Source organism: Plectropomus leopardus, chromosome 20 (genome assembly GCF_026936395.1).
Source record: "Plectropomus leopardus strain MGB_pleo_1.0 chromosome 20, ASM2693639v1, whole genome shotgun sequence".
NCBI classification, from domain to species: domain Eukaryota; kingdom Metazoa; phylum Chordata; class Actinopteri; order Perciformes; family Serranidae; genus Plectropomus; species Plectropomus leopardus.
Window position 1 is genome coordinate 25,226,419 of NC_142195.1, and position 20,779 is coordinate 25,247,197.

The window sequence follows — 20,779 nt, forward strand, 5'->3', positions numbered from 1 at the left end:
ACAGACCACGCTGAGACCATCGTGTCACTGCACAGACTGAAGCGTGTCTGTTCGTGGATGAGATGCTTGAGCTTGTGTCAGCAGAAGATGTATTGCATCCTACGTGGCTGAGCTGGTACATTAGCTCAATGGTGCTCAGTTTTTCCAAATGTATTTTTTGGCACCTCAAGGACCACACCTTCATTTCTCCAAAGTGTTCCAAGAACAAAAGACTAAAAACTTGACACTTCCAAGAAGACAATGTTAAAACAAAAATGTTTTGGTTTTTTTTTTAAAAAAAGAGAGATTTATTTATTTAAATTTACTGAGAGTCTGTTCTGTAACACTATGGAGATCACAAACTAAAAAATAAGAAAAATCACAAACTAACAGACATTTAAAAGAAACTGATTGTCATTACTACATTCCAGATGCTCCCGTGTACAAAGACTTGACTAAGTTCAGTGAATACTCGATATAAAAACATATATGCAAGAACAATGTGATTGTCTGTGTTTTTAAGCAGTTAAAGACAAACATACATCAGCTTTATGCTTTACTGCACCCCATAAACCCAACTGGGACCTTAAAGGTCGAGTGTGTCGGATTTAGGGGCATCTATTGGCAGAAATGGCATGTAATATTCGTAACAATGTTTTTGAGTTTATAATCACCTGAAAATAAAAATCACGTATGTACCTCTGATTGAGTCATTTATAACTACATACAGAGCGGGTTCTTTCCTATGTAAGAAAGACCGCCGTGCTGTTCTACAGTAGCCCAGAAGGGACAAATCAAACACTGATTCAAGAAAGGGTCATTTGCGTTTTTGCATTGGTCAGTATGGTTCTTCTGAGTGCTCAGCAGTTCTGCAACCTCAACACTTAGATGCCACTAAATCCTTCACATTTTACCTTTAATTATTCACATTATCATCTTATCATGATAAATTCTGACAGTGAAATCTTTGACATCATTTATCTGGTCCGCCTCTTCCTGCTGACTTAAATTCAGAAATGCTTTACATGCACCCACACAGTCTCCCTAATTTATCAAAGTGCAATGCATTCACGACGGACATGTTATCATGTAATTATGACATCCACATGACGTCTTTTCTTAGCTAGTAAGCATGAGATTGTTTTGTCAATTTAAGAACCCTGTGTGGATAATATTTTTACCAAGCTAACATCAGAGTTACAAGGCACTTAAAAGTGTGCCGCTTCCCAGATTGCACACGTATTACAGTGTATATATACAAATGTCCAATCAGGAATGTAGAGAGGTACAATAAATCTTGACTTGGCAGAAAAGAGGAAGACTAACACCTGTTTGACATCAGCTCAGCTGCTGACACCTGCACTGACACAGTTTGATTCTTACATTGTTCTTCTATGAGCATTCCCAAAAACAAGCCAGTTGACAGTGTGAAAGTTTAGAGCATTGGTGGCACACACACACAAAAATGCACAAAATAGGATGTAAAATCTAGATACTGTACACAGTCTACAGTACCAAAGCTATGGTTTGGTTGCAGCTTGGTGCTAGCTCCAGTTTTTGCTCTCTGCTTTTCCATTACAGTCCAGTAACAGAGGTAAGGTTCTTCTGAATAATATATACCTGGCAAAATTTGAAAAACCAAAAATGTTGCCAAACAACACTGACTGGCATTAAAAGTAAAGCATGGTTTCCAACATATAAATTTATTTGTTTGGCCCCTCCAGCATCAAAACATCAGCCGCCACAAATAAATGTTCTATATTTGGAGCTGGACCGTTCATTGAGAGTGCCGTTATTATACAGATCTAAGGTAAACTCAAATGCAATGGTAATTCACGAGAGACAAAAACTGGGGCTAGATGTTAGCATTAAGGTGGAAAATAAAAATACATACACTGAAATACCATGTCTGAAAAGTCATAAAATCAGCCATTTTTCATTTTTCAGACAGTAAACTTGTCAAAATACACTCTTTATAAGAATATTGTGTGTGTGTGTGTCCTGGAAGGATAGGAAGGATATTTGTACAGTAGCGAGACAACAGTATTATAAAGATATTTTTCCAGGAATCTGAATACAAACAAAAAGTTCTGAGAGTTTACATCGAGGCAAAGCTGCATGAGCTGTTACCAAGGCAACGAACGCTGTCAGCTTGTAGTGGTGACGAGAGAGTGATCACACCGAGTGCAGTGATGATGCTACTTACTAGTTTTTCAACTTACAGCTCAGTGTCATTGTATTTCTGCGGGTTGTAGTATCCTTTCTTGGTCTGATCGGCCAGCTGTCTGCGGTACTCCGCCTCATCGTCCTCGTAGCCTCTGGACTCCGAGTACGGCGGCCTGAAGGGAGTCTGCTGCTCAGGATTGGAGCTTGAACTGATCGCAGACACAAAGACAGAAATTCAGCTTTTTCCTTTCGTAACACTAAAACTTAATCACCTACAACATCTTAATACTTAGATGTCATTTTTACTGTGATGAGTGATGCTCTCACCCTATTGGCTGAGGACGGTTGAGGTTGGGTTTTGGCAGTTTTATGGGGACGGCGTAGATGTCTGGATGCTTCTGGGCGATTTCCAACTGTGCAGAGAGAAGAGAATAGACCCAGATATGTCACAACGGATACAAAATAAAACAAACACCACAAGACATCCTAACATGGACCCCAAGAGGCTAGAAGTGTTTTTGCAGCTTTATTCAACTCTGTATATGTAAAGGAAAAATACACATTTTTTCAAGTCAACCGTACAATAAAAGAATTATTGGTAGCTGTAAAGAGCTAATCTCTTTTAGCAATTTCAGTGAAAGAGACAGAGGACAAAGGCCGTTGATCTATGTAAAAATGCATTTAAAGGGGACCTATTATGCTTTTCCTTTTTTCTGTCACATATGCAATATTATAATAATGGATGTTTATATGAAACATGGCCTAAGTTTCAAATAACAGGTTAAACGTAAAAAATAATCCCTGTGAGCAATAACCCTCAGGCTTCAGACAGTTTTAATACCCTGTTTGCAGTGTAATTTTCCACTTTGGCTACAAGGTGACATAAAAAAAAATCTGCCGGATGACGCAAAATGCATCACAAAATGACGTTTTTCGCATCATATAGCTGGGCTTTAGCTCACGCCATGGGGGGCACCTTTCATCTGCATACACGCCCCACGCCACTGCGACACAGACCTGATTGTTAATCAGTAAAATATCCCTTAAAAACTGTTTTATGAGGTAGAGGTACAAAGATGCCCTTTGTACATACAATAAGAAAAAAACTACATATTTAAAATACTTTTTTTTCAGCTACAAACCACGGGCCCCTGAGATGATTCTCAGTCTCCACATCATATGCAGGTTCAGACAGTGATACGAATAAAAACAGTACTGACTCGAGCATTTTCTGCCTCTTGTAGCTCCAGGATCCTCTGAGCTCGAGCCAGGTGGTCCATCTTCTCAAAAGCTTTAATCTGAGAGAAAAATAAGTGTTAATGGTTCCATTTCAGATGGTAAATAGTAAAAACTGCACATCCACATGGCCTGGTTTATGTAAAAGTGACTGTTAAATGGAACACCAGAGTGTGATGATTTGCAGTGAAGGTGGCTCATTATGATGGATGAGTGATCATGGATATTAAAAGGAGGGTTATAAACATCGACGAATGCAGACACATTCAGTTACCTGGTCACCCATTCTCTATTTCAAATTAGAGGCAGTGAAAGTGAAAGAGGAAGAAAATGAAATATAAATAATAATGTGAGTCACAGCCTCCGTCTTAAACATAAAAGAGTCAAGAAAAGTATTTCTTAAAGGACACATTTGAGATTTAATAGATCAGAATATGAATCTGTTGCACAAGTACTGTGTTGGTTTAAAAGTGCGATATGATGACACTAACCTTGCCCAGGAAGGATTTGTTGGCCGGGTCCTCCTCTGGGCTCAGCTCCTCTGGCGGCTGGCTCAGACGGGGGACGGTGGGCTTCAGGGCCACAGGAGGGGGAGGCGGCTTGTTTACGGCCGCTGCATCGCTGCTGATGGTGCTGCTGGAGTGTGAGTCATAGCTCCGCGATGAGTCAGTCCGAGTCTGAGCCCGCACCTGTCACAGCAAAAGTCTGTTTGTGATATTTTGGACCATTTGAAACCTTTAGCTGCCAGACAATGTTTTGGTGAGGATGGTCTGCAACAGCATCGTGCTCCTTCAAATTAAAACACCTTCAGATAGAAAAGCTTAAGTGTGACACAAGGTAAAACTATCCTTACTGATGTAAATTAAATTTTGTTTGAGTTTTTATCAGTGTGATTCCCTTTTTCAGACTGCACCATCTTCGAAAGACTGATTTTTCAGCTCTGATTCGGCAACTTGTCAAAGGCAAAATCAAAAAAAAAGTTTCAAACAATGGTGGAACCTGCAAAGCTTACTTAAAAGGTAACTATGGTATTTTTTAGCCTGGACCTTATATCACATCCAATGAAAGCACTTGTTTTTGCCACTGACAGGCTCAGATCGTATGTTTAAGTGTCTGGCAACATTATGTAAAGGATCAATGCAGAGAGAGACCTTTTGGTTAAAGAGTAAATTAATCTAATCAACCATTTTGTTAATCTAGAAACAGCCACAAAATCAAAATCGGCAAACCCACCACAATCCTTTCAAATAAACAGTCATTTTTGTGTATATAGAGCCAACTAGTTAAATTAAGTATTTATTTCGTCCAAATCAGAGAAGGTTATTGTCACAACAGTGGAAAGATGAACTAAGAAAGTTTTTGAGTTTTATTTTGTTTTTGTCAACTTTGAATTACGGTTGTTTCACGATGATAAAAAGCAAGGCCGTTTCTGGTTAAATGAAATGATGTTACTCTTTAACAAAAAGGTCTATATCTGTTGTTTCTTTTCAGTAATATGGTCGGAAACTAAGAAAAAATGTAGAGCCTGTTAGTGACAAAATAAGCACCTTTAGTCGATGTAAATTGACGCCCGTTTAAACACTGCCAGTTGCGACGCTGTCACTGCTCCTATTAGTCATTTCAGCACACAAACATGGAAAATTGGGTCAAAGTCAGCCTTTCAGTGACAAAAAAGCACTTTTAATGGGTGTTGACTGACAGTGCACTGATGCCCTAAGTGGATACACTGCAGTAAGAATCATTAAAAATTGTTGTTCAAATTGTCCAAATACTAAAGTTACCCTTGAAGGCTTAAATTTCACTCAATACTGGGCAGTACGGATAGTTTGATGTAGAGCTTTTTTGGGAGAGGAAGAGGGAGAATCTCACCTTTGGGGGTTCAGGGACAAAAGCAGGGGGGGGGCTGGGCTCTCTGTTCAGCACCTCTTTGCTCCCTGACCTCCTCATACGAGCCCGAGGTTCAGGATGAGATTTCTACACACACACAGACACACACACACACACAGTAGGGCTGTGAGGGTCAGTTTATGGAAACACACAGATTTTACAAATGCGTCATCGATGGTGAGAATTTGTCAGGTCATACACTGCACAGTATTTCATGCAGCATCAGCATGAATCAGCATTCCCACCTCGTCTGGCATTACGGGCTCTGACGATCGACTGATGGCCGACACTGGCTGGGGCTCATCCAACTGCTCGTCCAGCTCGTTGTCAGTGTAAGCCCCGCCCTCATCTGCTGTGTCTTCATAGTCGCTGGTGAGGCGGCTGTCCATGCTCAGGTAGTCTGCGCTCATTGCTGACAGGTAGGACATGCGGTCATCATGGAGATCCAGGTCCTCCTCTGAACCGTCCAACTGAGAAGAAGAAATGACAACACAGACTCAATACTGGATTAATTATACCGCACAACTCGCACAGTTATCATAAAAAAGTTTGTATTATAACTGCGTATTTCTGGAGCCCATTAAAGTTATATATATACCCCCATGTAAACTTTTGAAAAGTGCCTGCAGCAGTGTGTCATTCACACAGGTAATAAGACTCACCTTGCCCTCACACACCCACACAGCTCTGTTCTGCTGCTCCCGGATTGAATCTTTTACGCTGCCATACCACGCGTCATTGGCCGAGTTCAGGTCGATTGTCGCTGAACGTGCATGCAAATGAACAAAAAAACAACAGTTAGCCCATTAATCACAAAGTCAACATGTGTGAATCCAAATGAGTCACCGCACGTGTTAAAAAATAACAAGCTTTTGCAGATACAGTCATTTTGTGTTCAATGCCTGTAGGACTTCTTGTAAATGTTCCAGCTGGCTCATGAGATCCTAAACTGACAGGCAGATGGTAGCCGTGTACAGCACATTGTAACTTTTATACATTTATTATAATTGCTGCTGAGTACGTCACAGTATAACAAACCAGTGAAGAGATGTGAGCAGGTCTTCCTCAGCTTGACGGCCTGCTCATACAGTTTGCGAGCACTGCGGTTGGATCCGGGTAAAAGGCGGTTCCTCATGGTCTTGACACCTTGCTTGCTGTCTGGGTTCAGGAAGATGACTATGGGATACCACTGGGTGTAGTTCAGAGTGTCCACAGCTTTGGGAGTAACATCCAGCAGGGCATGGCGGTCCTGAGGGCACGAGGACGTGGTTGAATGTTAGATGATCTAACTGTAGTTTATAAACCTGCATTTGTTTTTACCATATATATATATATATATATATATATATATATATATACTGTACCTGTTCAATGATTTGTCTGATGGTGTTTAGTCTCACTACTCCAGAGGATTTCTCACTTCCTGCGTCTTTGGGCTCCGTCTCTGAAAATTCACAATTAGCCATCCTAAGATGCTCAATTTTAACTATGTTCATGATATACGTTGTACAACAGTACAGTTTAAAACAACTTCGACTGATGAGCACTTACTGGCGACAACAAAATCATTTGGCATGTCGTTGCCCAATTTTTCATTCACTGCATCAGAAATGGGCCCAAAAATCACCACAGGTCTCCTGAAACCAGCTGAACAAAGCATGAAATAGGATATAAATTAATTCACAAGCAGAAAGAAAAACACACAATGGCCAAAAAAATTTTACCACTAAAAATGCAGATTGTGGATAATGTTTTAAGGTACCTTCACGTAGGACCACTCTCTCATATGCAGGGAATCTTGTGGTGACTGGAGCTGCGCTCAGGTCCTCTCGGCTCTTGCGTAAGTCTTTCTTCTTCGCCGCTCTCTGACCTCTCAGCCTCCAGAAGTCTCCTCTGTCATTGCCCGATGCTGCCCGAGCAGCATTCTGAACATTGGACATTTGCTCTGCTCTGTGAGACAAAATAAAAAGGCACTTCGGTCAGCATAACGTCTAAAAACAATTCCCTATAGTATATGTTTATAGTGACTCTTGGTGAAGCAGAGGATTATAAACTTGGACCGTAGAGCTGTTTATAAGATACAGATTTTGCAGGCCAACAAGACTTTGTGTTAACACAAAGATATCAGATGCACACATATCATGCAAATTCATTTAACAAACACTTAACCCTACATACATAACCAGCATAACCACGACCCCTGCCCACACACACCTGCTCTTGTTGGGGATGATTCCTTTCTCCAGCAGCTGGTTGTCTTTGTCAGAGCGGATTGCCAGCCAGTTGCCCAGTTTGCCATCATAAAGTGTGTCCGTCACTTTGAAGATCTCTCCTCTGATGAAAGGAAGGCTCTGTGGAGCCTCCTTCTCGTACTCAAAGTGGGTCCTGATGAAAAAAGAGTCGCCTCTGCCAGATTCTAAAATGTCCTTGTACACTGAAACAGGAAGGTAAAACAAAATTCATTTTGGGCCTACATATTCAGTGAGTGTCACAAGGCATATTATATATATATATATATATATATATATATATATATATATATATATATATATATATATATATATATATATATATATATATAATTGTAAAGTGGATTTGGTGTACCACATGGCTTAATTATGGGCCCACCACTACTCTCTGTCTACACATAATATCTCTGTAAATGTATCCAAAAATCTATATTTTTATTGCTACACAGATGAAACCCTACTTGAAATTATAGTTTTGGCCAGTTAAGTAAATAGTCTATATACTAACTACCTTCCTTTATTTGGACTACCACTGCAAAAAAACATTTATTTAATTCTTTTTAAGTTAAGTACATGGTTGAAATATTTTCATGCAGCACACGGTTTCCTATATTTCCTACTGTTTTTATTTTTATTTTTAACCATTTTGTTGTTAATGGAGTTATATTTTGTATTAGTTACATTAGCAGCCAATGTCTACATGGTATAGGACAATACCTTCAGGTTTGCTTTGTGCAAGAATGGTTACATCTTCTCCTTTGGGAATCTCCAGGAGGTAGAGGACAGCATCCTCACGCACCATGCCTCTGAAGTCCATGTTGTTCACCTGAAACAGACAACACAGACAAGAAAAACCATGAGAGAATGTGAACACCAAATAACCATTTCAGTGTTTCTCCTATATTCATTCTGCAGCGGCTGCGTGCTGTGAACCGTAGCAGTGCACTGCCGTAATTATTATTTTTTAATCACTTAAATGTTGCCTTTGTCTATTGTCTTTATACTGTGTTTACAGTAGAGTACACAGAACCTGGTTAGAGTCTAATGGGTATCCTAATCAATGTCACCTTCATTATCTGATCTCCTGTGCGGAGACCCTCCTGCTCAGCTGCGCTGTCCTCCTGAACGCCAGCGATGAAGATGCCAACATCATTTCCCCCTGCCAGCCTCAAACCCACGCTGTCACCTTTCTGGAAACGCACCATCACTGTGTTTGCCCTGGACAATAAGAGCGACATCTCATTATATGCATACATACAGAAAGGAGAAAATTAGTAATTCAATGTGCAATTACATTTCCTATGGGTCTGAGCACTGATAAAACAGATAAGTCATCAATTATCTGTACACTGTCATCCTGAATATTAATGTGTGTATTGGTATACTGACCCATATATGTCTTGGTCCTCTATACTTGGCTTTATAGGCACCTTAGGAGGAACGTGAACCCTCGGGGCTACTGTGGCTGCTGGTGCTGCAGAAACACAAAAATCAACTTTTCTTTTTTTTTTTTTTAATTGCAGCATTCACCTTTACATCTACTAAACTGATTTAGAACCAAAGCTTTGTGCAAAATATTCAGATGTTTGTACCTGGTGGCGTTTCTGGCCGCATCTCCTCCCTCTCTGCCGGCAAAGGGGGCGTGTCCTCTACAGCCCTGTCAGGAATTCTGAATGGCGTCGGCATGGCGCCCATTTTGGCCAGCCTGTTGGGTGGATCCTCTCTGGTAATACCACAAATAAGATAATGTGTCCAATCTCTGATATGTCACTCTGTTGGGTACATTCAAATATTATTGCATTTAGTCAATGCAAAGAAATTCCTCGTCATACTTAAACCCAGGGCTAGAAAAAAATCATAATTATCGCCTCTGCAATTCTTCGTGATTTGATGTAATGTGATGGATCTGTTAATCCTGCATTATCCTGATCTGATTCTTTTTCTGCTGTGTTTAACAAAACACGTACATTAAAACTCCCTGTGGGGAAATTTTAGCTCGCTGAACACAGGATAGGACACACAATATCATATCATAAATTAACTGACTGATGCAGCAGTGGATCAGACTCTCCCATCTTCAGTGATGTTAAATTACTGGGGTTTTTTTTCAGAATGAATAAAGAGTGAGTGATAAAACTGCTTTAGTTCCCCACTGGAAATCGTTGTCTGTCAATCAAGTCATACCATCCCACTTCAAAAAATCTTAAATATTCCCTTAATGACACCTTACCTGGGCTTCTCTCTTAGCCGCTCATTGGAGGAGTGGGAGGAGAGGTCAGAGTGATGCCCGCGTCTGTCATCCTGTGGAGAGTAGGAGCGGTACGACTCGATCTCGGAGATATCTGCAACACACAACAAACAAGTTTAAAACTATCACAACCTTTCTGAACCAACTTATGTGTCTGCGAGGTCTTTGGGTTTCATTTGGTCTTCATGTTCAATGAACAAGGTCTGCAAGAGGAAAAGTTTAATTTCTCCTAGATGCACTTGTGTTTTAGAAATTACATAACACAAATTTTGCATGATTCATATGGCCCACGGATAATGGAAGCAGGAGAAGGCACAAACACACACAAAGGTGTTGCACAAATGAAGGTAACAACATGAAGAAGTGGAGTAAGCCCAATCATTGTATGCATTACCAGCTCCAAGGATCTTGACGTTTAGAGAAAAGACCATATTGCAGTCCCGTGTATTTTAGCATGGCGTGATAGATGAAGCAATCCATTACGAAGCAGAATTAAAGAGATGCACTTCAGGTGATTTGAACCTGGCAGAGCTGAAACTCCTCACACACGCACACAATCAATACCTATTGTTCTCAGCGGTCTCTACATGGAGGGATGCTGGATGGCTGCTGCTGTGCCAACTTTAACATAATGAAATTCTGTCATATCCAGTAGCAGGATTATGATGGCGGATTAGATCACCCTGCCGGAGGCGAGTGAGCACTTTCACACATGCAGAAACACACACTCTCTCTTACACACATATTTACACACACAGTCCTAAAACCAGACAAAGTGGGTCACAATTCTTCCGGCTATCCCTCCCCCTCCTCCCTGCAAACATTTGGTCAGTGAACAATCCACTCACACCACTTATCTAGATTGGTTTCAGCCAATCACAGCACACCACCCGGTCATGTGACATTAAAACCAGGTATAAAAGGGTGAGTAATCACGATAGTGAGGAAATAATGATGATAGTTGGGTGAATCACTGGTTAGCTCATGGTGCTATTTGTACACATTAAATATAAACTGATGTGTTAGTAAAACTTTTATTTTATGATGAGACATGTTTAATGGACAAATACAACAACAGCAACAACGTCTCTACAGTTGATTCATAAGAAGTTCATGCGATTTATTTATGATGATGGCGGACACTCGCCAGGTTTGCCTTTACTCTGGGTAGGACCTGCTGCTTTTCAGTTTCGAGAGTCTCTCACCATCAAGCTCCGAGTCGCTGTCGACCATCGGGGGGACTCGGATCAGCACCTGCCGTTTGTCTCTCTGCACCACCAGCTGCAGCTTCCCGCGGGACTTCTCGATCAGCTTCCCTGCGTCGCTGAGCGACAGGTTTTCTGTCACCGTACCGTTAATCTGACAGAGCAAAAGGGATCAGGACACAATCAGATGCTTATCACTGCAGTTACTAGAAAGATGCAGTTATGTATACAAAAAGTACTGTTATGGAGAGTTAGAGAGTGATAAGAGGTTTGACACTTATAAATAGATATATATATAAAAAAGCAAACAAGAAATCTTTGTCTTTTGATTATTTTTTTTTCAAACACAGCATCCTAAATGACCAAACTCAAAAAAACAGAAGTTAGAATCTAAATATGAACTCATTTGTGCTGATAGTGTTTAATATTAAAAGGAAAATGCCACAGCGTTTGTTTTTATTGGTCTAAAGCAGCAACCTTTACAATCAAACAAGACAATTTCGACCAAAAAAAAGTGTGAAGCAAACTAATCTGTAAACATAACAAAAATTTAATTCTCTATTTTCCTCCAAAACGTTTGGATATGTAATCCATAGCTAGCTGTGTTAGGCAGATTCAAGATTAGCTACACATTTAAGGTTTGGTAAAATTTAAGGCACCAGCCCGTGCATGTGCGATGCGCACTTTAGTTGATGAAATGCAAAACATGTTTTATTTTTACAACTGGAAATGTAAGGATTACTTTAAGCATTGATTAATGAAAATGAAATTAATGAAATTTGATGCAGACAGCTTTGGGCGAGTATCTTAAAGTACAACTTTGAAATTTCTACATCACATGCAAAATCACACTTTAACAACGGTAAATCTTTGTGAAAATCCCTATATTTTAAGTTTGTTTTTAATGGGGCATTTTGCACCATTACAAAAAAAGGCTGTCCCAAGTCAGTTGCAACCACAAATGAGTTAATAAAGGAAGAGTCAGACAATAATCAATGATAAAAATAATCATTATTTCCATTTATATTCTGACATGAAGCTTATTCACGTTCTGCACTTAAAGGATAAACCCTGAACGTACCTTTAATATAATGTCTCCTTCCTGCAGGTTCCCGTCTCTGCTGGCGAGTCCTGTGCTGGTCATCTCTTTGATGAAAAGCTGACTGCCCAGACGAAGGCCGTACTCTGATAAAGATGACAAAAAATGAAAATTTTTTTAGGCTATCAACACGAAAAAAGGCTGTAATGCCTACAAAAAAAGACACCCAGCCTTGCTTTATGCTTAAGAAAATGTACCAGGTACTTATTTTGTTTGTCAGAATGGATCCTAAAAGCTTAACAATAGAAACTAGTAAGAATGTTTGTTAGTTTCTCACCTTCGTTGGGCCGGTTCTTCAGCAGAAGCACATTCAGGGGTTTCTCCAGTGGCTCCAGGTCCCGGTTGGGGCGGGGCAGGGGGATGGGCATGGCTGCAGGTGACGGCGAGCGCTCCAGACGGTCTCTGCTCCCACTCCTCTTCAATGGCTCCTCGTATTTTCTTGGGTCACTGGGGATGCGTTCACGTCCTCGTTCGAAGCTGTGGTCCCGTCCATGACCTCGTGCTGGGCTGTCACGCCTGTAGCGCAGGTCTGGGCTGTTTGTGCGGTCCAACGTTCGCTCGCTGCGGTAGCGTCTGTCTGGGCTGTAATCCCGGTCGAGGGCTCGCTCGCTGCGGTAGCGCCGATCTGGACTGTGGTCTCTGTCTAACGCACGCTCGCTGCGGTACCTTCTGTCCGGACTGTAGTCGCGGTCGAGCGCGTAGTCACTCCTGTGGTGGCGCTCCGGGCTGCGTTCTCTGTCCAAAGTGCGACCTCTGCTGCCGTCTCTCCTGTACTGCCGGTCCGGGCTCAGGTCTCTGTCTATGCTCCTGCCACGCTCCCGACGATCATAGTCCCTGTCGTAGTCACGCTCACGTGTATGGTAGCCAGAATCCATGTAGCCGCCCCCACCGCGCTCCCTCTCTAGACTTGGGTCTCGCCCGCCTCCACTTCGGGCGCTGTACACACTGCGGCGGTCCTGGTCATAGTTGTAATCTTCGTTGTAGTCATTGTTGAAGACTCTGTCATCAGGTGATGGGGGACGGTTTAGGGGGTTGACAGGAACCTTCCTGGGCCTCTTGACTGTCTGTTAATAAACAGAGACAAACAATTTCCCAGTAAGCACAAAAAGGTCAGAGGTCACATTAACAAACAAATAAATAATCCTAATTTTTTAAATAAATTATAATTCTGAATTAGTTTGAGCCTTTTTTGGGAGCTAACAGAAGAGAAAGGGAGAGGAAAGAGAGAGAGGTGAGGGATCAGTAAATGTGATTAAATATCAAGCCAGCTGCAAAACCACAACACATGACACGGTGTGCAACTTAAATGAACGCTTGTTATTATTTAACAAACAAGAAAAAGTTTTAAATAACAAACCCAAAGCTGTACTTACAATTTTTGCAACTTTGCCGCACTTCCTGAGGGTGTTGACAGCGAAGGAGTGGAGGGCCCCCTCCATGGGGATGGCGTTCACCTGTATCACTCGGTCATTTTCACTAAACACAAACACACATTCATATGAGCTTAACATGCTGAACTTAAAAAGTGTAAGTTACAGGGTTTATACAAATATCTGAAATGTAACTTTTCATGACACATAACTTATGTGATTATTTCCAGTCTTTTCAGTGAAAGGTTATTTATCACACTTTTTTTGCTATAATTGTGCAAAATTCTCAGTAAAAAATATTTGAATGTCAGAACCATCTGAAAAAAGTGTGAGGAAGCAAAGCTAGCTGTAACTTGAGTTTCACTTTAAGTTTTCAGTGAAGCTGTTATATTGGCGTACCACTAGAGAGAGGAAAACAAATCACAATGAAAAGTCAGCTCATTTAGTCATGCTCAATGCAGCCGTACTGACATAGGCCTACGAGCGAAGTAAAAATAAAGAAACAGATGAACTACTTCTGAATTACAAGCAGTTAAATTATATCGGCTTGATGACAAAACTTTGGTCAAAATATAGGACAGTGTTATTTTAAATTCAAGATCTTTTCAAGCTCTTTCTGTTGACACTAAACTTAAATCTATATTATAAAAAACAACAATACGCACAACAACAAGCCATCAGCAGGTCCTCCCTGCAGGACGTCAGATACTACGATGGACGTCTCTCCACTTTCCTCGTTCGGGTTGTCTCGTCCCCCAGACACTGCAATGCCAAAGCCCATCTTCGTATCCTGAAGACAGAAAAGAAACATGTAATACGTTGAGATATTCTGTCACTGTGTGTGTGTGTGTGTGTGTGTGTGTGTGTGTGTGTTTGAGAGAGAGAGAGAGAGAGAGAAGTCCTGTAATCCCTGTGGTGTGTGTCAGCTCACAGTGTATTATCATGGCTGAATGCGTATTGTACACGGCGATTAAAGGGATTTTGACTCTGATTGTGATTACAGTTGTGCATACGGGAGTCATGTATGACTGCGGAGCAGTTCAGCGCCTACATGTCCATCATCTGTAGCCTGGCATATCGTGTGCGATTAACAACGAAGCTAATCCTCGGATTCATTATTCTATCAAGTGTCAAGTGAGTATGAGCACGTGTGCCAGTGCACATCCACGGCACACTGTTTCCATGGTGTGATTTTTTTAAAATCTACTAACATGTTTTTTAAAGGTTTCTTTGGAAACGTGTTTTGGATTTAAATGCTTCTACCTGCCACTGCTCCAGTTTGCCCAGATGAGATTAGGTCAGAGATTTGGTGACCCTGTCTCTTTATCCCCTCCCCTCCATCTGTACTTAAAAAAAAAACCTCATACAATTCGCCACTTCCCTCTGTCTCTAGCAGATGGCTGCGGAGGCAGAGGGAGGGAGAAAGTGCGAGCAGAGAAGTCAACAGAGAGGCGAAAATAAAGGAAAAGAGGAGAAGAAGACATGAATAGCCTCCTTTGCTGTGATATAATCAACATATTAAGAGAGGACTCAAATATTCAGGGAATTTTTTTTTAAAATAGACTGTTGCTGCCAGATGTCTACAAAATAACTTTCTATTATGTGAGCTTTGTTTTTAGCTTGACAACAAAGCATGTTGACATAATCTGATTTTTGAAAAGGTTTTAAGAGCTGAAGAGGCCAGAGGGTATTTTCTACCCAATAAACAAACAAGCATGTACTTTTTCAACTAAAGTTAAAGTAGGAAAATCACTGCAATGGACTAAAAGGGTTTTTAAATAAAAGCAAAGCCAAGGAAGCTTGTCACTGTGTTACATCATGGTTTCCACCAGTGGAGATAATGGAGCTTAATGTGAAACAGGCTGTTCATACTAAAATGTACCAGGTATGTTCCTAACGACTAATTTCCCTGACATTTAAACAGAAATTTAAAATTAGACAAGTCAACAAATCTTTAAGTGACAACCACTCTAAGAAAACAATTAAGTTGAGCGCAATTTAATCTATAAGGTTATTATACCAAAAAACAAAATGTCCAGAAAAATTAGGGATGCAGAATAATATCAGTACGTCTTTGGCTGATATTGGTTTTAAAATGGAATATCATAATTAGCCAACATGCTGATTTATTCATTTTCAAAATGAATAAATACTACATAGGCTGAAAAGCATTGTAATTTATGTCTACATCTGCTGGTGAGCCATCATGATAAGACTCTGCATAATATGATGTTAATTTCACTACAAGAGACTTGAGGATTGTTAAAAATAAGGTGGCAGAAAAAAGTTAATATATTGATATCGCTGTCAGATATCAGCCAAATAAGTTATCATATATCAGCACATCGATCTCAGCAAAAACATCTAATACCGTGCATCCCTTAAAAAAATAATGACCAAATGGTGTTTTAACTGCTGCTGAAATGTGGCCATGATGGGACTTAATGTGAAACATATTGTAAATAGTAAATGCCAGCATGTAGCTACCTAATAAGTGTTTTGCCCAGTCACTCCTAGGAATGAGTATTCAAGTACTACTTTGAAAGTCAGCATTCGTTCAACATATAAAAGTACTTGCCGCAGCCTCTCCCTCAAAAAGCATGACTTATTTTTTTAACTGGGTAAAAGCTTGTTTTATTGTAGAGCTATGTGCTCATTGCTTTGTTCAGCACCTCATTTCATCTCTCGGTAACACTCAGACTCAGGCAGCAGCAGCAGCAGCAGCAGCAGAGGCAACATATTTAAAAAGACTCTTCTGTTAAGTAGTAGAAGAGAATAAAAAGTGCAGAGCAGAGTGTGACAGCTGGCTGCGGTGGGGTTGAGAGTCGGGGGTCACATGCCCGCAGCAGAGGACCTTTTTGCACTAAATCTGCTTTTCTGGCTCCAGTGAACCGCAGCAGGAGACAATGAGCTCATCGTGACGATTACCTAAGCTTAACTGGTTCGCTCTGCTCACAAAGTCACCTGTTTAACATTAACAACAGTGGAGAACCTGGATCACTTGGCTGGTGGCGAAATGTGGCACAAATGTAACTCACCACACAGTTCGGACCGAAATCATGATTTTCCAATTTAGACTTTGTTTTATTTAGACAAAGCTCTACAGCTGTTGAAGTTCAGATAACATTTAACATTTGACAACTTGGCAAAAAACATGTTTGCATTTCTCAAATGCATTTCTTTTGTATTCGTCTCTTGTAAAGTAGAATTTGCCACCTTTTATGCGGACATCCAATCAGTGTTGATGGTAAATGTAATTGATTGAATCAATTAATTCATTGGTGCGTGCTGAATTGACACAGTGAGCTGAGTTCACACCTGCAAAATCTGGTGTTCTTCCAGCATTTAACGTGACAGTGGCATAGTTGGAGGTAGGTAAGAGCTACAGGCTATTTCAGCTTGATTTCAAGTCTCCGCCTCCAGTCTCTGTGCTCCAGACGCTGGTAAAAAACATACTTCCTTGTTCTATTCACTTTAAACACAAATTAGCTACTTTTGCAATAACCAAATATGACATCCCAAAATATGAGTACAGAGGATGTTATGAAGGAGGATACATTTACAGTGTTCTGACTGTCTTGGTTATTAAACCATATTTATCCAAGCCAGAGTATAAGCTATGGATGTATATAAGACACCCGGATACAGCGTTGGAGGCGGGCCATCATGCGCATATGAAGCCAAAAAAGCTCTATTTCCACTGTATAAAATACCCAGATGATCAGAGCTGCCTACGCATCATTTGGCCTAAAGAGCATGCACACTAGAGACTGGCTACTTCCAGTTTAGGGCTCCACTAACATGAATGTTAATAAAATGATTTAATTTTAGGGCTCCTCTAGAATTTCCAAATGTTAATGGACTGAATGAACGAAATCCTGACTGTGAAAACAAGTCATGTCGCAGAGGTAATGGCAGTCAAAAACATTTATCCAATGATTTGCAAACATCTCGTTCCCAATGTATGTCAATGGGAAAAAGTCTTTTTGGGGCCAATGTAATCGTGTGACGGACTCTGGAGTTGTAATTTCGATGTTTGACCACTATGCAAATTACTGTTAAAGAGCCTCATGGTACCTGTTACACGCCTGACAAAATGCAGAGAGAGGTCGGAGCTTTGCTGTATTAGCCATTACCAAGAGCAAACACTGACTGGGATCAGGAGCTCCTGTACACAATGCATTCTGGTACATGTAGGCACCGTGAGCACAGTTGCATGAGCAAAAGAAGTCCTCTTTCTCAGTTAATATAGCATGCAGTGAGAAATGTATTCTCATTTTTATCTAATTTATAATTTTTCTCTTCTTAAGACTACATTTACCATCAACAGTGTCTGAACATCCACATAAAAGTTGGCGATTTTTTCAAAATCTATGTAACTATGTAACTCCAGTCATCTCTAACAAGTTTTCATCAGCAATTGGTTGCACTGAAAGACCCCCTAATAAGAAGTGGGATGTTCAGTTTTTCCAGTAAGGACTTTTTATTTCAATGGTTTTAAGCCTGCTTTCACAGGCAAAAAATCTGCATTATCACAGTTAACCAGAGCTTCTAAATGCACTGTGCTAACCAAGTTAGCAGCTAGTGTTAGGATTAATTCCACCCTCTCCTTCAAATATGGTCACTTCTGGGTCCAAAAATTCAAGATGGCAATGGTAAGAATGCCAAACTCGAGGCTTAAAATTGGGAATCCACAAGCCAATGGGTGATATCACTGTGGCGACGCTCCTTATCACAATGCTCCTCTATGTTCACCACTGTTTTACCACATATGTAAAAATGTACATTGTTGATCTTGTTGTGTCAGTTTTTCACCATACAGAAAGTTAAGGAGCTCAGCTCGGAGGAAAGCAATTTTTTTTATAACTAAGAAAGTGAGAATTAAAAAAAAGGTTTTTGCTCTCATCACTATTAGCTGAGTGCAACGTGTCAAACTAATAATGTAAATGCACTCCATGTGAAGAACTGGGGATAACAGCCTGTGTTTATGGCTAAAATGTAAATACTGTAAATGAGATGAGCTCTGGTGTGTAGTGGGGCAGATGGACTCACCCTCTGTAGGGTCACGGTGTACTGCTCCCACACGGTCTCCTCCATGACCGGGTTCTGTGGAGAGAAAGGGAAGATTACCACAGGGAGTTTCATTTCACTGAACAGATTAATAATGTATTACGTGATGTAACGACAAAGCCACTTCATTAGCCTAACGCTGCCATTACACAACCAGGAGCTCCCTGGAGAACAATGACAGGCCTCTGCTGGACTGTGTACAACAAGTTTGACTAAGAAACTTCTGGCTCATGTTGAATAAATATTGATGAGAACCCTTGACAACAGTAGGGCTTTTTATAACACTAAAAGCACTAAAAAATAAATCACCATGTAAGACAGACTGTTCCATGAAAGGACCAACACGTTGCCTAAATCAGCAGACACCTGCTGAACTTCAAGTCGATCAACAAACAAGAAACTCAGCAAGGTTTACGGGCTGCGAAAAAATATTACTTTACCTATCAGTTAAAAGAGTAATTTTTTGATTCGTTGTCATGACTAACAAGAAAAGAAAAAGCCAAAACGTTTGTCTTGAAATTGGTTTTGTTGTCTGACAGAGTCAAAAAAAAACTAACTAAAACAGAAGGCAATTGTGTAAATATAGTAAAAAACAGAGATGAATCACATATTTGCATTTGTGAAACTAAAGCCAATCATGTTTAACATTTGTTAAACTTTACAAAAACTAATTATCATTGGTTTCCTATTAAGTGACGGATCAATTATCCAATCAGTCCATCCATCAGCCGTCCTGAGGTACAACCAAACTTTTCTCAAAAATATTCCACCATTTAAGACCAAGTTGATTCCCAAAATCTGAAAACACACATCATAACCCAGTTTTTCTACAAAAATGTAACAGTCACAGAGCTTGAGTTTGAATATTTCCACCAGCCTTTAAACTCTGAAAACACCACAAATATTTTGGATCCTGAATAACCATTTTGCAACAGTTGATGCACTTTTTCCGCAATTCTGGATCGCTCATCTCAGAACCAAACTCAACTCCAACGAATCCAAACACTCGAGCTGATTAAAAACAATCCATTACAGAACCCGTCAGGTCCCGCTGCCCGGCCGACCCAGTTGCCCTGGCCACAGATCTGACCAAATCCGTAGCAGAATCACACTCACGAGTCCCTGAAGGATACGTATGGTCTTGACCGCATGGGCCCATTTCCTGTGCAGGCTGAGGACGGTTTTCATCATCTGTGCTCTCTGTCTCTTCCTTTGTGCGTCTCTCCCTATGTGCGTCTCTCCTTGTTCACCGCCAGCGGTGCTCTGGCAGACTGATGTGCGCCACAGCCTCCTCCATGGTCACAGCTGCACAACCACCAGCAGCTCTCTTCCTGCATCTGCCCGCCTGCCTGCCTTTGACGTAAGAGGGATTCTGCTGGCCTACATTCAGCACAAATCCCACCGTCTGCAGACAGTGTAAACATACAGACACACCAACTCCTGCACAGGCACACGGTGATTTAAACGCCCGAGTGTTCATCCACAAACAAAATAGGAAATCACACCGTACTTTTTGGGTTTGATGTCTGCTCAGACTCCAAGATATACATCTCACACTCCTTAAAGTTTGGAGACGACAAACACAACAGCAAAAACAAAAGAGCGCTCAATGTGGGCATAGTTACTGACAGTACAATGGTTGGGAATTTAAGATGTTTGGGTTATTTTACTTTTGGTTACTAAAGTGGAAAGTGAAATCTGTGTGGCGCTGACATCTAAGGCCCAGGCTTAGTGAAACGGGGGCACGACTGGGGCTGGCAGCTCACCCATCATAACCCACTTTTTTGATCTTCTGGCCTACAAGAGAGAACCAGATGACCAGCAGCAGCAGCAGCAGCAGCAGCGAGCCGATGGGAGCGTGTGAATGAAAACAGAACAAACACCATCAACATACTACAGAGCAAATTACAGAGACAGGAGAGACAGGATCTTTTTTTGGTTTTGCCATTTGAACCTTCCATCTATACATTCATCTTACAGGGAAAGTTTGGTATTTTTCAGCCTGGACCCCGTTTTTCTATGTTTTTGTGACTGAAGTGAAATTGGTGGTTTTGGCAATGGCGATTTGGGGGCTGTTTCAGGTTTAACAAAAATAATCTTACTCTTCAACAAAAAGGTCTATCTCTATCCTTGCCATTATGTTTTCAGAAATTCAGAATAATAATCTGCACCTGCCAGTGGCAAAAACAAGCGCTTTTAGTGGGCGTAAATTGACTGAGCAAACATGACGAAAATGGTTACATTGCAGCCTGTTTCACCACAGCCGTCTG

General features: G+C 40.9%; 1 protein-coding gene across 8 annotated transcripts in view; it reads right to left on the reverse strand.

Annotated features, from left to right (window-relative positions):
• Positions 1-257: 257 nt before the first annotated feature.
• Positions 258-20,779, reverse strand: part of tjp2a (tight junction protein 2a (zona occludens 2)) — a 37,135-nt gene continuing 16,613 nt past the window's right edge. For 3 of the 8 annotated variants that reach the window (XM_088070914.1, XM_088070907.1, XM_088070911.1), the window contains 24 exons: positions 18,492-18,545; positions 14,105-14,229; positions 13,443-13,545; positions 12,347-13,133; positions 12,052-12,155; positions 10,971-11,124; positions 9,748-9,859; positions 9,110-9,240; positions 8,907-8,991; positions 8,585-8,735; positions 8,235-8,343; positions 7,483-7,702; positions 7,031-7,218; positions 6,820-6,915; positions 6,633-6,712; positions 6,307-6,517; positions 5,931-6,031; positions 5,514-5,738; positions 5,251-5,355; positions 3,873-4,070; positions 3,656-3,670; positions 3,366-3,443; positions 2,473-2,558; positions 258-2,354 (listed from right to left, as the gene is read on the reverse strand). In XM_088070914.1, the coding sequence (XP_087927040.1) occupies positions 2,198-2,354; positions 2,473-2,558; positions 3,366-3,443; positions 3,656-3,670; positions 3,873-4,070; positions 5,251-5,355; positions 5,514-5,738; positions 5,931-6,031; positions 6,307-6,517; positions 6,633-6,712; positions 6,820-6,915; positions 7,031-7,218; positions 7,483-7,702; positions 8,235-8,343; positions 8,585-8,735; positions 8,907-8,991; positions 9,110-9,240; positions 9,748-9,859; positions 10,971-11,124; positions 12,052-12,155; positions 12,347-13,133; positions 13,443-13,545; positions 14,105-14,229; positions 18,492-18,545 (3,675 nt within the window). In that variant the 3' untranslated portion in view covers positions 258-2,197. Of the gene's footprint in view, positions 2,355-2,472; positions 2,559-3,365; positions 3,444-3,655; positions 3,671-3,872; positions 4,071-5,250; positions 5,356-5,513; positions 5,739-5,930; positions 6,032-6,306; positions 6,518-6,632; positions 6,713-6,819; positions 6,916-7,030; positions 7,219-7,482; positions 7,703-8,234; positions 8,344-8,584; positions 8,736-8,906; positions 8,992-9,109; positions 9,241-9,747; positions 9,860-10,970; positions 11,125-12,051; positions 12,156-12,346; positions 13,134-13,442; positions 13,546-14,104; positions 14,230-18,491; positions 18,546-19,625; positions 19,796-20,779 lie in introns of those variants that run through there. The other 5 variants (XM_088070908.1, XM_088070912.1, XM_088070910.1 and 2 more) reach the window with 4 other exon arrangements.